This window comes from Sarcophilus harrisii, chromosome 5 (genome assembly GCF_902635505.1).
Source record: "Sarcophilus harrisii chromosome 5, mSarHar1.11, whole genome shotgun sequence".
In the NCBI taxonomy this organism is placed as follows: domain Eukaryota; kingdom Metazoa; phylum Chordata; class Mammalia; order Dasyuromorphia; family Dasyuridae; genus Sarcophilus; species Sarcophilus harrisii.
Window position 1 is genome coordinate 239,209,200 of NC_045430.1, and position 14,053 is coordinate 239,223,252.

General features: G+C 35.3%; 1 protein-coding gene across 1 annotated transcript in view; it reads left to right on the forward strand.

The window, feature by feature from the left end:
- ACBD7 (acyl-CoA binding domain containing 7) overlaps nucleotides 1–13,559 on the forward strand; it is a 17,541-nt gene extending 3,982 nt beyond the window's left edge. Inside the window, exons 2-4 of the mRNA XM_003771904.4 lie at nucleotides 12,931–13,048; nucleotides 13,158–13,220; nucleotides 13,308–13,559. Coding sequence (XP_003771952.1) covers nucleotides 12,931–13,048; nucleotides 13,158–13,220; nucleotides 13,308–13,381 — 255 coding nt within the window. The 3' untranslated portion in view covers nucleotides 13,382–13,559. The remainder of the gene's footprint in view (nucleotides 1–12,930; nucleotides 13,049–13,157; nucleotides 13,221–13,307) is intronic.
- Nucleotides 13,560–14,053: the final 494 nt, after the last annotated feature.

Sequence of the window (14,053 nt, forward strand, 5' to 3'; positions counted from 1 at the left end):
AGAGGGAGAAGGGAGAGAGGCCAAGAGAGGAGAGGAGAGAGAGCAAGAGAAAGCAAGAGAGCAAGAGAGGAGAGGAGAGAGAGAGAGAGAGAAGAGAGAGAGAGGGAGGGAGAGGGCAAGAGAGAGGAGAGGAGGGAGAGAGGGGGGAAAAGAGAGAGAGAGGGCAAGAGAGAGGAGAGAGAGGAGAAAGAGGGGAGAGAGAGAGAGAGAGAGAGAGAGAGAGAGAGAGCAAGACAGAGGAGAGGGAGAGAGAGCAAGAGAAAGCAAGAGAGCAAGAGAGGAAAGAGAGAGAGAGAGAGAGAGAGAGAGAGAGAGAGGGAGGGAGAGGGCAAGAGAGAGGAGAGGAGGGAGAGAGGGGGGAAAAGAGAGAGAGAGGGCAAGAGAGAGGAGAGAGAGAGAAAGAGGGAGAGAAAAGAGAGAGAGAGAGAGCAAGACAGAGGAGAGGAGGGAGAGGAGGGGTGGAAAAGAGAGAGAGAGAGGGCAAGAGAGAGGAGAGAGAGAGAGCAAGAGAGGAGAGAGAGCAAGAGAGAGCATGAGAGAGGAGGAGAGGAGAGAGAGAAGGGAGAGAGAGGCAAGAGAGAAGAGAGAGAGGCAAGAGAGAGAGAGACAAGAGAAAGCAAGAGACAAGGAGGAAAGAGAGAGGAGAGAGAGGAGAGAGGGCAAGAGAGAGGAGAGAGGGAAAGGAAAGAGAGGGAAGAGAGAGAGCAAGAAAGAGAGAGGAGAGAGAGAGAGAGAGAGGGCACAAGAGAAAGAGCAAGAGAAGAGAGCGAGAGAGATCACGAAAAGAGAGAGAGAGAGAGAGAGAGTGCAAGAGAGAGGAGAGAGAGCAAGAGAAAGCAAGAGAGCAAGAAAGGAAAGAGAGAGAGAGAGAGAGAGAGAGAGAGGGCAAGAGAGAGGAGGAGGGAAGAGGGGAAAAGAGGAGAAGGCAAGAGAGAGAGAGAGGGAGAGAGAGAGAGAGGAGAGAAGAGGAGAAGAAGGAAGAGGGAGGGGAAGAGAGAAAGAGAAGAAAGAGCATGAGAGGAGAGGAACAAGAGAAAGGCAAGAGAATTAGACAAGAAAGGAGAGGAGAGAAGAAAGAGAAGAGACCAAAGAGGAGAAGACAAGAGAACATGGAGGAGCAAGGAAGAGAAGAAGAGAAAACGAGGACAGAGAGAGAGGAAGGGGAAGGGGAGGGAGAGAGCAAGAAAGGAGGACCAAGAGAGAAGAGAGACAAGAGAAAGCCAAGGAGTGGAAAGAAAGGCAGGAGAAGTAAAAAAGAGGAAAAAGGGAGAGGAAAGGAAGAGAGGGAAAAAGAAGGCAAGAAAGGAGAAAAGGAAGAGAGAGAAAAAGAAAGGAAAGGAAAAGAACAAAAAGGAGGAAAAAGGCTAAGGGAAGAAGCAAAAAAAAAGAAACATAGAGACAAAGAAAGAAGAAAAGAAAGAACAAAGAGGGAGGACAAGGAACTGGGAGGAAAGAGGGAGAAAAAAAAAGGGGAGAAAGAGGGGGAAGGAAGGAAAGAGAGGAGGGGGAAAAGGGCAAAAAGGGGGAAAAAAAAAAAAGGAAAGAAAAAAAAAGAGGGGGAAAAAGAAAGGGGAAGAAAACAAGAGAAAAGAACAGAGAAAGCAAAAAAGAAACAAAAAATAGGCGAAGAAATTAACACCCAGAGGACTGCACAGTGCAATAAAAGGAAGAACACAAAAAAAAAACAGAGGGGAAGGGATCAGGAAAATAGAACAGAATTGGGGAAAGGAGGGAAGGAATGGGGGAGGGAGGAAGAGAAAGGTGCCTCATAAGATTTTAATTGCTCTTTTGTTTTATGGTTGTTTTAAATTGGCCATGGAACTCTTGTGCCTTCCCATTTCCCCCTCCCCCATTATGGTGCTGTCAGTGCCAGCAGAAAACAAAGGAATAAGTGTTTTGGGGAAAAAGCAATGCCAAGCAAATTACTTTCTTTCTGAGATTTATGTAATTGTTTTCATCATTCCTTTCCTGGTCTGCATACACTTACTGTCTCCCAAACCTTGCAGAAAATATCCTTGCTAATGTTTGAATAAGTGTCTTTTACAGCAATCTCTACCTTTTTAGGAGGCCAATTTGGATTCTATTTGAAAATTGATCATAATTCTATTTATTTAGATTATTTTTACAATAGAGTATCAAAGACCATTTAGCACTCCAGAAAAGAAATGTACACACACAGAATGGTGACTGGGATCATAGGACTTTTGAGCTAGAAAGAAGGTGGATTAGAAATAATTCATTTGTGCATGTATATCAGATTGCTTGCTGTCTTGGGGAAGGAAGGAAAGTAAGGGAGGGAGGGGGGAAAATCTGGAATTCAAAATCTTGCAAAAATGACTGTTGAAAACTATTTTTATGTGTAATAGGAAGAATAAAATACAATTGAGGAGAAAAAAGATAATTTGAACTAACAAGCTACTTTGAAAATTGAACATGAGGGAGAAGGCAATAATATAAACAGCAACAGTCAAAATAAGGCTTGGTCCTCTGATTCCAAATTCATTTATCTTTCCATTATCCTCAGATGCCTCTGTCACACTGTTTTTCACCTTTAATGATGCATTTAAATTTTGTGAATGAACATAACATTTAAAAAATGTCCTTATGGAGTTGATTTTGGTTAAGCAATTTTCACTGAAACCTTACTCTCCACTTCTAGCTTATTATCAACATAATTGCAGGATAACTAATTTGTTGATTTTGTGCTAATTAGATGAATATGATCACTTAGTGAGGACTGAAGAAGATGAATTGTTCCTTCAGTTAGTTTATTTCTATAATTTGCTCTTTAGCATAACTTATATGTGAAGATGTGGACTAACTCTTAACACGGTATCTCTGTTTGACTTGAAGAGAATTCCAAAAAACCTGAATTATCACATGTAAACTGTAAAAGCAACCCTTGACATTACCAAGATCGAAGGGGAAGAAATGAGTGTTTTTAACCTCTTCCTGCCAGTTATCATATAATTGTAAAATCAATATAGAAAATGATAGCAAACATCCCAGAGGACATAGGAACTCAGGCAAACAGTAACAGATTGTTAGCTGAAAAACAGAATTGGCAGCATAAGCACATTATTCATTGGTATGCTCCAGCAGAAACTGGGTAAGCTTTTCTTATCTCCTTTCAGTCTCACAACTGCCTTGGAAGCAGCTAGATTCCACCCTCAGAATCTTAGGTGGAAGAGCTTTTTTTTTTTTTTTTTTTTTAAAGCATTTTATTTATTTAAAACTTCTTAAATACAAAGTAAGGTGGGAGAAGAAAGTAGAAAAAGAACAAAAAGATGGAAAAAGGATAAACATGTCATTGGTATAGCAAAATATAAGAGTGTATACAAAATATGTAACAATAAATTTCCATTTCAAGAAAGTGTATATAATAATAGAATACATTGTATTCAGAACTGTCCATCTTTTCTTTGTTTCCTTATAGATTTTCTCTTGTTTTATGCCGGGCACTTTTAACTTTATACTTTTGGAAGAACTTTTAGAGGGCAACAATTTTGACATATCAAAATAAAACTCCTCTTCAATATACCTGACAAGAATTTCCTTTGAAAACCTCCAAGGAGGTGGAGCTCACTACTCCCTGAAGTCCCTTCCCCTTTTGGATAGCTCAAAATGTTAGGCAATATTCCTTATGGATTGCTCTTAGTTCCTTTTTCTGTAGCCAACAAGGTCAAGTCAAACATCTTTTTCACGTGACAGCCTTTCAAATGGTGTCCTTGAAGTTAGCTGCCATATCCTCCCTAAACCCTTTCTTCTCAGTTCCTTCAATGTAGCTTCAGATGAGATGATCCCAAAGCCTTTCATTGCTCTGGTCCCCTTCCTCTGGATATTCTTTCCAACTTTATTTCCTAGCTTTTGAGAGGAATTTTTGGTCACAGCAATTTTGAGCATCAGGGTTTGGAATTCACCTTGATGACAGGTGTACTTGTACCAACACAATTATGACTCTTTGAAATATCTGGATTCTCCTCCCATCACAATACAGAAGTACCTTATTCCCCAGGTAGCTCATGGTTGTTACAGTAGTTGGGAAGGGAGATTTTCTCCTTTCTTGCAGGCAGCCAAGCTCTCCCTTGGCTATAGTTAATTCTTGGAGGGATATGTTTCTGGTGTGCTGAGTCCCTATAGAAACAATGAAAATTGAAATATGATTTCCTAGCCTGTCCCTCACAAGACATTAAAACTCATAAAGTAGTACTGTTTTAGTTATTCATGTTTCAACATTTTAAGGATATGTGGTTTTTGTTAGGATACAAACCTATTTTCTCCATTTATTTGGGTGGCAACCCTAGTACGGTATATGGCCTTGAACATTTTTGGTTATATTACACATTGAATGGGCAATTATAAGCTCCTTTTACTATGTAGTTCACTTGGAAAATTTGGCTGGGGTCCTGAACTTTTGGAACACAAACTTGATAAATTATAAACTGTCTGCAATTTTAGAGTGCCACTTTCCCATTAGTTGAGAGAGATCTGTAGATACAAAAACAGGCATTAAAAAAAAAGATGAAGAAGAGGAAAGGTAAAAAAGGAACAATTGTTAGACTGAATAATCATATTCACTGTATGATAATTTATTACCAAATATTATACCATACAGTGTTGTTGTTGCTACATACTACGTTATACAATTCACAAAAAGACTTTTAGGATTAATATAAAAAGCGATCAAAAAGAGTAATTTTTCTTGGCAGTTAGAATGAGTTGAATACAACTTGAGTGCTGAATTTAGATTTAACTTTTCTGGTAGTTTATTTAAATATGGGAAATTGTCATATTTTATTATTCTTGATTATAATCATCTATGATTGCATATGTTTTCTTTTATCAGAGTTAAACTTTTTCTTGGAACTGGATTCCAAGAAGAATATTCTTATATAGAGGCATTAAGTAATATAATTTCTTTCAACCACAGTTCTATAGAAGGTCTAAAAATGTTTCTTACATCTTCTGGTATCAATATTCTGAAGAAGCACTTCACTTCAGTGAAGTTATTTCTATCAGGTACTAAGGGAACCTGTTCTAAAGTCATTTATTTCTGATGTTGTCAGAGAATAAAGTTCTAGGGATTTAAAGAAATGAATGATGTGTTTATTAAATGGTCTCTTTCAAATATTAAAATTCTCATTCAAGCCTTTGGCAAGAATTAGATCGCCACCAAGCAATTTATAGCTGAATTCTCTGAGATGCACTCAATTGACCAGGTTATGGTGACACATATCTATATTCTCTGCAACTGGGGAGACTGGAGTTGATTGTTCACTTGAGATAGAGAATTCTGGCTGCAATGGAATTAAAGGCATGCCATCAAGTTGCCTAGGGAGGGCTGGTCTACATCAATAACATATTGATCATTTTGGGGATCAGGCTGTGAGTGGCTATAGAAAATTTCTGGGAGAGAAAGAGAGATATAATCTTTCTCTTTTTTAAAAAGTGCACTAAAAATCCCAGATGCTGTTACTGCTGTTGTTGTTTGTCGTCCTTTCTGGAAGAGGACCATGTTATCAGGGAGGTGATGCCATGAACATGCAAGTAAATTGGATTGAAGTGAGAAAGGGCTACACAAATCACCAGATTCACTTTCTCCTCTGAAACCATCTGGGTCTAGTAGCAAGATATAGATCAAGACAAGTGGAGATGGCCCTTCTTAGTAAACACATCTGATGTATTGTATTCAAGGATGATCACCACATTAAGCATAGGCCCAAGATGGCCTTCATAAAATATCTTTTACAGAAACTGTGGTTGTTTAGCCTGAAGAAAGACAAAGAAGGCAAGCATGATTTTTTGTTTGTTTGTTTTTAACTATTTGAAGAGTGAAACTAGGGAAGCAGAAACACTTATTCCTCTAGGACTCAGAAGAGAGCATAGACAATGGATGAAATAAGCCTAATAGTTTCCTCATCTAGAAGTCACTGTCCAAATGAAATCAGAGTTCCTAATATCAATAAAGACAAAACATGAACACTTTTCTTGGAGAAGATTTTATTCAAAGTCAGATTCCAGAAGTTTATATCTAGAAGACCCTTAAATTTTCTTAGTCTCCATTTCCTCATCTGTGAAATGGGGATACGTTTCAGATATTGAGTTGTTATTGAAAAAGTAGCCTAGAGGCAGCTAGATGGAGTAGTGGATAGCCCACCAGCCCTGAAGTCAGGAGGAGAAGAGTTCAAATCTAGCCCCAGACACTTCACACTTCCTAGCTATGTGACTCTGGGCAAGTCACTTAACCCCAATTTTCTCACCAGAAAAAAAAAATTAAAGAAAAAAAAAAAGAAAAAGTATCCCATATTCTCTTAATCCTAAAAGTATGGGAGACAAATTTTTTGTGAAGAATAAAGAAGTTAACTCGTAATTTTTGCTCAGATAAGGGCTGCCTCAGACCCAGGCCATAAAAGGTACTTGTAGATAGAGTCAACATTTTCCATAAAAATGAGCTGGTGGTGAGGTAAGGCAATAATTGAGGCTCTGGACTTGGGAATCAGGATGGCCTGAAATCAAACCTTAACTTAAACACTTAACTAACTGTGTGATCCTGGGCAAATCACTTGACTTTAGTGCTTCAGTTTCCCCATATATAAAATGAAGAGGTTGAATTCAGTGCCTTCCTATGCCAGTGGCACAGTATAGAAAAAGCTGGACTTGGAATCAGGGAGATATGAGTTCAAAGACGAGGTCAAATCTGTTCTCAGAAATTTACTAGCTTTATTAACCTGGTTAAGTCTATAATCTTTGTCAGCCACATTTTCATCAGTTTTAAAATAAGATAATTATAGCACACAGTATTGTTATGAGAATAAAATGAGATAATACTTGTAAAGAGCTTTGCAAATCTTAATGCACTATGTAAATATAAATCATCAACATTCTCTTTTAAAGTCCTTTCTCATTCTAACTCAATGATCTTATGAATCTTTGCTTCCGCATTTTGAATAAGTAGTTGGATAAAATCCTGAGTTCTGCATCATGGAACAGGAAAATGCAATTTTGGTCTGACATATTCTAAAAAATAAGTATCATGGGCAATTAATGCTGTTGGTCATTAAAAAAAAATCTCAATATGATCCCGTAGAATAACTGATTTTGAGTAATAATTATGACAATAATGTTTGTGTAAGACTATAAGATTTGCAAAGCAGCTTTATACATATAGTCTCTTTGTCCATTCAGTGGCTATGGGAGGTTATTATTCTCATTTCAAAAATGAGGAAATTGTGGTGAATGGGTCCAGTTGAGCTGTAATTTGATGGGCTTCTTAGAATAAGTTAGCTATAAAGTATATCCCATTTCAAAGTAATTAAAAGAAGAATTATTTAATATTATCCATTTGAATGGTGGGGATAGTTGTCCACATGTGAGTTTTGTTTTCATTTAAATAATGTTTTAGCTGGGGGCAGGGACTGGGGAGACAGCAATAAATATGGCTTCCCAGCTTCTTCTTTTTTTTGGTAGCAAAAAGACCCATCTCTTAAATGTATCAGTGATGTTTAAACAATTTCCCCTGTTTTTTGGGGGGGGTTCTAGTGAGGCAACAAATTGTTACCTTTTTTAGGTCTATTCTATAGTACTGTTGAGTGTTACAATCTACTGACTGAGCAAAGAAGAGAGATAAGAAATTGGGAGGAAGTCTGACTCATCCCATGCTGATTTTGTAAATTTGTTAGATAAATTCTCATGGTTTTGTCTAGACTTCAAGTGTTCTTCTCATAGAGGGTGAACATTAGCTCATAAAGGAAATGGAAAAACAAAGATTAAAGGTGCCATTAATTTGCTCACAATTATATTTCTGATTTAATTCATTTCTTCTGAGCCAGTCACCAGACTCAAGGGTGTGCAAAAGATGCAGCAAGTGGACAATATTCACTCAAAATTTTGTTTAGTATTATATGTAATGGGGTCTTCAGCATCCTTGGGATAGACCAGTAGGTCTTTGGTACAGGTTAGAACAGGCTCTAAAATAGCTTCTCCAATTTTAGTGTGGGGTAGTCCTTGAAAAAGATCAGTTGCCATGCTGGTGTAAGGATTTGATTCTAGTGTGGGATATGTGTCATGCTGTGTTTAAATTCTATTTGATTTTGCTTGGGTTTTAAATTTTATTTATTTTACCATGCTGTGCAAGAATTGGTTGGAAGAAATGGGGAAGTTTAGGTTGATGAAGAAAAGATTTGAGGGTATTTGGTATGATACACAGAGTTCTGGGCCTAGTAAGAAAGACCAGAGTTCAAATCTTTCCTCAAATACTTACTAGCTGCTTGGCTCTTGGTATATCATCTAACCCCTTAATTTCCCTATTTGCAAAGTGAAGAAAAAAAAAATACACCTACTTCCAAGGGTGGTTCTTTGTATATAGTATGTGCTTAATAAATGCTTTTTTCATCATTCCTTGAAAATGTTTTGCAAACCTTAAAGCACATTATACATAGTATTATTAATATTATTGTTATTATTATAATCAGTAAATTTATTTTTCTTGGCCACAGAAGGCCCAGCTAAGAATGAGAGATAGAAGTTGCAGATAGGCCAATTTAAGTGTCTTATAAAGAAGTCCTTTATATTTCTTGCAGATAATATCCAAAAGCAAAATTGGTTGATTCCGAAGATTGTTGTTTCTTTCTCACTAGAGAAATTCAAGTAAAGGCTAGATGACCATTTGTTGGAATAGGTTATAAAGAAAAGTATAAGTTGGCCTACATGGCCAGTCACCTGTAAGTTTCTATGATTCTGTGACAACAGATATGGTTTATTACCAGGCCTGTCACTGTTGCCTTTCCATTTTGGCGTGACTTGTTAGATCATCTCCACATCCCAGTTAGAGAAAAAAAGCAAGTATGATATTTGAAGGATGTCTAACAGACTAAACTAGGGTGAGAGATTTACTTAGTGAAAATAAACAAGTCAAGTGTTTGAATTCATCCTGTGGAAAGAAGCCAAACCTGGAGAATTAATTAGAGTAAGTAATTTGGCCCACCATTCAATATGTGATCTAAAAAATAATCAGTCATCACAAAAGCCTCAGGAGACCTTTTCATCTTTAGTATTTGAGTATATATTTTAAAGTGGGAAAACAAATAAGATCCTAGCTAGAGAGGCTAGTAGTGTTTACAAAATACAGAAGAAACATTTTTAGAATGGCATCATTGAGTTAAATCATTTTGTCAACAATCAGCAGTAGTTTATTAAAGGATCTATTATTAAGTTCCAAACACTGTGCTAGACTCTTGGGATACAAAGACAAAATGGAAATAGCTCCTGCCTTCAAGAAACATATTCTATCATGATAAACAACACCTATATTTGTGAGAGAAGTTAGGGTTTTCTCCAAGGAAGGATTGACAACTACACTTATTACTTTAGGGTCCTAGAGATAATACTTGTGGATGATTGCTCTTGTCAGCCCTACAGATCATGACCCCTACTTATATATTACCATAAATAATGAACTATCAATATTCAACATTAATGAAAACATTTACTGAAAATGCAAATCAAATACATACTATTTATATAACATCCAATTCATATACCTGAATCAAACTCTCTCACCAAAGCTCATGGTAGTGTATATGATGAAAATAAGTTCTCTCTAAGGAATAACATATATTTGGAGTATATGTGTCATGGGGAACTCACAGCACTGAAACTATCAAATTCAATAGCCTCTTTTGGTCTCAGAAATTATCCCATAAAAATTCCTTGATAGTTTCTGTGTGAACAAATATTTCCGCTGCTAAACTGAGCTAATCTACAATATGATAGACTAGATATAACATCTCAGCTGAATTATATTTGATCCACGAGGATTCTACTCCGATGCTCCTGAATTATTATGAAATGAATCAATTAAAAAGCATGTATTAAGTACTTAACTATGTAACTTGTATTGATCTGATCAGTAGGACACACTGACTTAACTCTAACATGGATATGTCATTTTGGACTTCTTTGAGAATGAAGGACAACAAACCATATACCAAGCATTATACTAGATACAGGAAATACAAATGTAAGCAAGCCTATCAATCCTGCTTGGAAGGAACTTAAATTCTAAGTGGGAAGACAACACATAAAAAAGGGCTTAAACATTCTTTTAAAAGATTATATATGTGGATGTTCATCCACACACTTCAATTAATCTTTAAGAGCAAAACTTAGGTACTACTAACATTTTTCATTAATTTCATTCATTTTTTCATTAATTCAAATATGGAATTTTTGGAAAATGGAATAGAATGAATGGAATTGAAAAAATGGAATGGAATGGAAAAAAAGTAGCCGATATACAAAATAGTGAACTTATATTACACATGGACACACAAGGCCATATCCTCTTCTGAAGTTTCTTTTTCTCTCTCCTGTACTATCCGCCCCTCCCCCCCTTTTTTTTGATATCATCTTGTAAATGTTTTCTTTTATCTTCCTGAGATAGGAGTAATGGAAAGCAAGTTTTGCTAGCAAGGTCAGAATCTTTGTAGACTTAGTAATTTTTTGAAAACTTTTTGCAAAGTTGACAAAAATATATTTCTTGATTTTCCTTATACATTTGTGAGACAGATATAAAATTACTTCCTATGTCCTTTTTAATTTAAGATTATATTTAGTAATGAAGTAAATGACAGAAGGCATCTGGTGATTGGTAAGTAGACTGTTGAAGTATTTGAAAATAATGTCATACAAGGAATACTAAAGGGAAGTAGCAGCATTTATTAAAAAAAAAAATCATTTCTCCTTCTTTCCTCTGTTCCTGCCATCATTCTGATGTAGATCCTTATCACTTCACATGTGGAATATGGCAATAACCTATTAGCTAATTTCCTTTCTAAAGTCTTCCCCCACTTTAGGAAAATCTTCCACTCAACTATGAAAGTCTCCTCTATCTCTCATCCCTACATAAATTGTTATCCAGTAGGACTAGAATAGGAATAGTGGGCTGGATTGTTATAAAATAATGAGTCCTCCTTTTTAAATGACCAAGCATAGACATTTTTCAGAGATGATTGTAGGAGGGATTTATTGAATGGAGATTGTACTAAATGACCCTGAAGGTGCCTTCCTATTTTGGCATCTACTTATTAAGCTTTTATATTGTAAAATTTACATTTTACATTTTATTTTAAAAAAAACCTAAAAACTTTATATATGGATGATTATTGAAAGTCTTTGCACTAGTTTCAAGGTTAACTACATTTAAGAAATGGATCCATTTCTTTCTTTAAAATATCTTGAGGGAAAGATAATATCTTTTCTTTTTTAGGGCTCACATTTCAATTTTTATCAAAATTAACTTATTCACTTAAAGAAAATGGTTTTAGGAATGCAGGCTAACAGGAAAATATTTATTAATTTGATTACTGGAAATTTTACTATTTTGATATAATAATTTTTCTCCTTATAACATTTGTCAAAGTTTGTATTCAAATATGTTTAAAGCATTGCTTTTGTTTATCTATATTTAATCTTTATCGGATTGCTGCTATCTTGGGGAGTGGGAAAGTGAAGAACGGAGAAAAATTTGAAACACAAAGTCTTACAAAAAAGATAGTTTTTAAAGACTATCTTTACATATATTTGGAAAAATAAAATACTATTAAAAATAGAAAAAAATTATGTTCAAGCATATTCTTGTTATTTACAAAGAATAGCTGATTGTATTGAGGTGCTACAACTTTGTGTTGAATGGTCTTCCCTTTATCTTGTTTCTTATTTTTAAAACAGCCAAAAAGAGAATTCAAAATTTCTCAGTGTTCTTTTAATAAAACAAACTTTCAAATGAAGGCACCAGAGTTTACTTTTCAAGAGATAATAGGACATAGAAGATAAGGGCTTAAAGCAATCAGTTCTAAATAAATATGAATCTAATGAAAATAATCTTATTCTATCCCTGGATTTGTAAAAGAATATATTGTACAAATAATGCAGATCTAACTCAAATATGTAAGAGATATCTAATTTCCTTTTGGCAAAGAAATAAGAAAGGGAAAATTATCTGGGCAATAATTATATTATATGTAGTACAATAAGTTATTAACTAGCTAATTATACTATGATGATTAATAAGCATCATTATCACTTGTATGTACTTTAAGGCTTACAAACTACTTTCCTAATAAGAACCCTGTTTTGTAAGTAATATTGAAACTTTCATTTTTGTAAGACTCCAAAAGTAACCTCTTCTTTCACAGAGGAGGAAACAAGACACAGAGAAGCAAAATGTCTCAGGCAAATAATTAGTCAACTAATTACTTTTAGAGTCAGGATTTAAGGCCAAGTCTCTCTTAATTCCCAGTCTATTGTTCTTTCTGAATCAAGCAGAAAGTTAGAAAGTACATTAGTAAGTTTTGACTATGTTCCAGAATCTGTGCACACTTATGTTTATGCACAGTAAAAAGTGCTGAGGATGTAAAGATAACCAACAAGTCAGTATCTCCGTTCAAGAAGCTTACATTCTAATGGAAGGAGACTATACAGAAAGGAGAGCTAGAAAGCTTCTGAGGCATTTGCTGTTGAGGTGATAGAGAGCAAAGCAAGACCTTTAACTCCCAAGTGAGGGTGGGAATAAGAATAGAGGGGGTGAAAAAAGGAAGGAGAATTATTCCTTAAATTAGGTTTCCAGAGGGGTTTAGTATCATTCATCCCTGTGTTTTGTTATGAATGTAAGGAATGATAATAATAATATGCTTTATATTACACTTTGGGGTTTTACAAAGCAGAAAGAAGTAGTTATATAATTAAGTAGAAATTAGACAGAATAAATTCTAAAGTATCTATCTTCAGGAAATAATCAGAGAGCCAGTTAAGCCTTTGGATTCATTTTCCTTAAATCCTATGTCTGTTTGTATCTGTTTTACAATAGGCTCATACAAATGAAGCTCTGCCTAGAGGCAGTGAATGTGACTTTTTTTTCCCTTCCCTTTTCAGAATGATTTTCATAATGCTGCTGAAGATGTAAGGAAACTAAAAACAAGGCCAAATGATGAAGAACTCAAAGACCTTTATGGACTCTACAAACAATCAATTGTTGGAGACATTGACATTGGTACAATATCTACACATTTTGTAATTGGGCAACAAATTGGGATTTTGAACATTTATGATGCCATCTAATAAAAATGTGAAATTTAACAAAAACCTGTTTCTTTTGGCAGAGTGTCCAGGAATGCTCGATTTAAAGGGCAAAGCCAAATGGGAAGCATGGAACCTCCAAAAAGGTGTTTAATTGTTGAATTGGGTAACATATATTTCTTGCTTGCTATGCCAGAAGATTAGCAAACACAACCTGTTTTTTTCCTTTTCAGGTCTGTCAAAAGAAGATGCCATGAGTGCCTATATTTCTAAAGCAAAAGAGCTGATAGAAAAATATGGGATCTAGAATAGTGTTCTTTTTCATCATGAAACTTTCCTAGGACATAAAATAAACTAATATTTAAGGGAAAAGGTAATATTATTAACTCCATGTTTCACCTCACTCCTTAATATGAATTAAAATAGTGAACTATAATATGCAGAAGAAACTTGAATAAATTTTTACTTTCTTTAACTCTACAGAATTTTGTGGATTGTTTTTGTTTTTTTTAGAAAAAAATAAATGATTAGTGTGTGTGAAGACTGAACAAAAATGAGAAAGTAGTTTCATGCTTACCTGGTCTGAAAACATGACACTTCTGTTTATATACTCTTATTTTAAAGTAAATCCTCTAGAAACTGCTACACTAAAAATGCTTCACAATAGAAGATTTCTGTTAAAAAGCAGATGGAATGCAATTTAAGGCTACAAGTAGAAGAAAGAGGTGATAGCTTCAGAATAAAGTTTTCAGAATAAAGAGGTGATAGTTCTATAATATTACACTATACTCAAATCTTATCTGGCAGACCATACTCAATTCTGCAAATGGATGTTAATAAGTTAAGAGTCCCTAAAATGATCACAGATGGCGAAGGGCCTTGAATCAATAACATGTGAGGATCTCTTGAAGGAACTGGGTACATTTAGTCTAAAGAAGATAAAATTTGGGGTGAATGCAGGATTCTAAATTTAGAACTA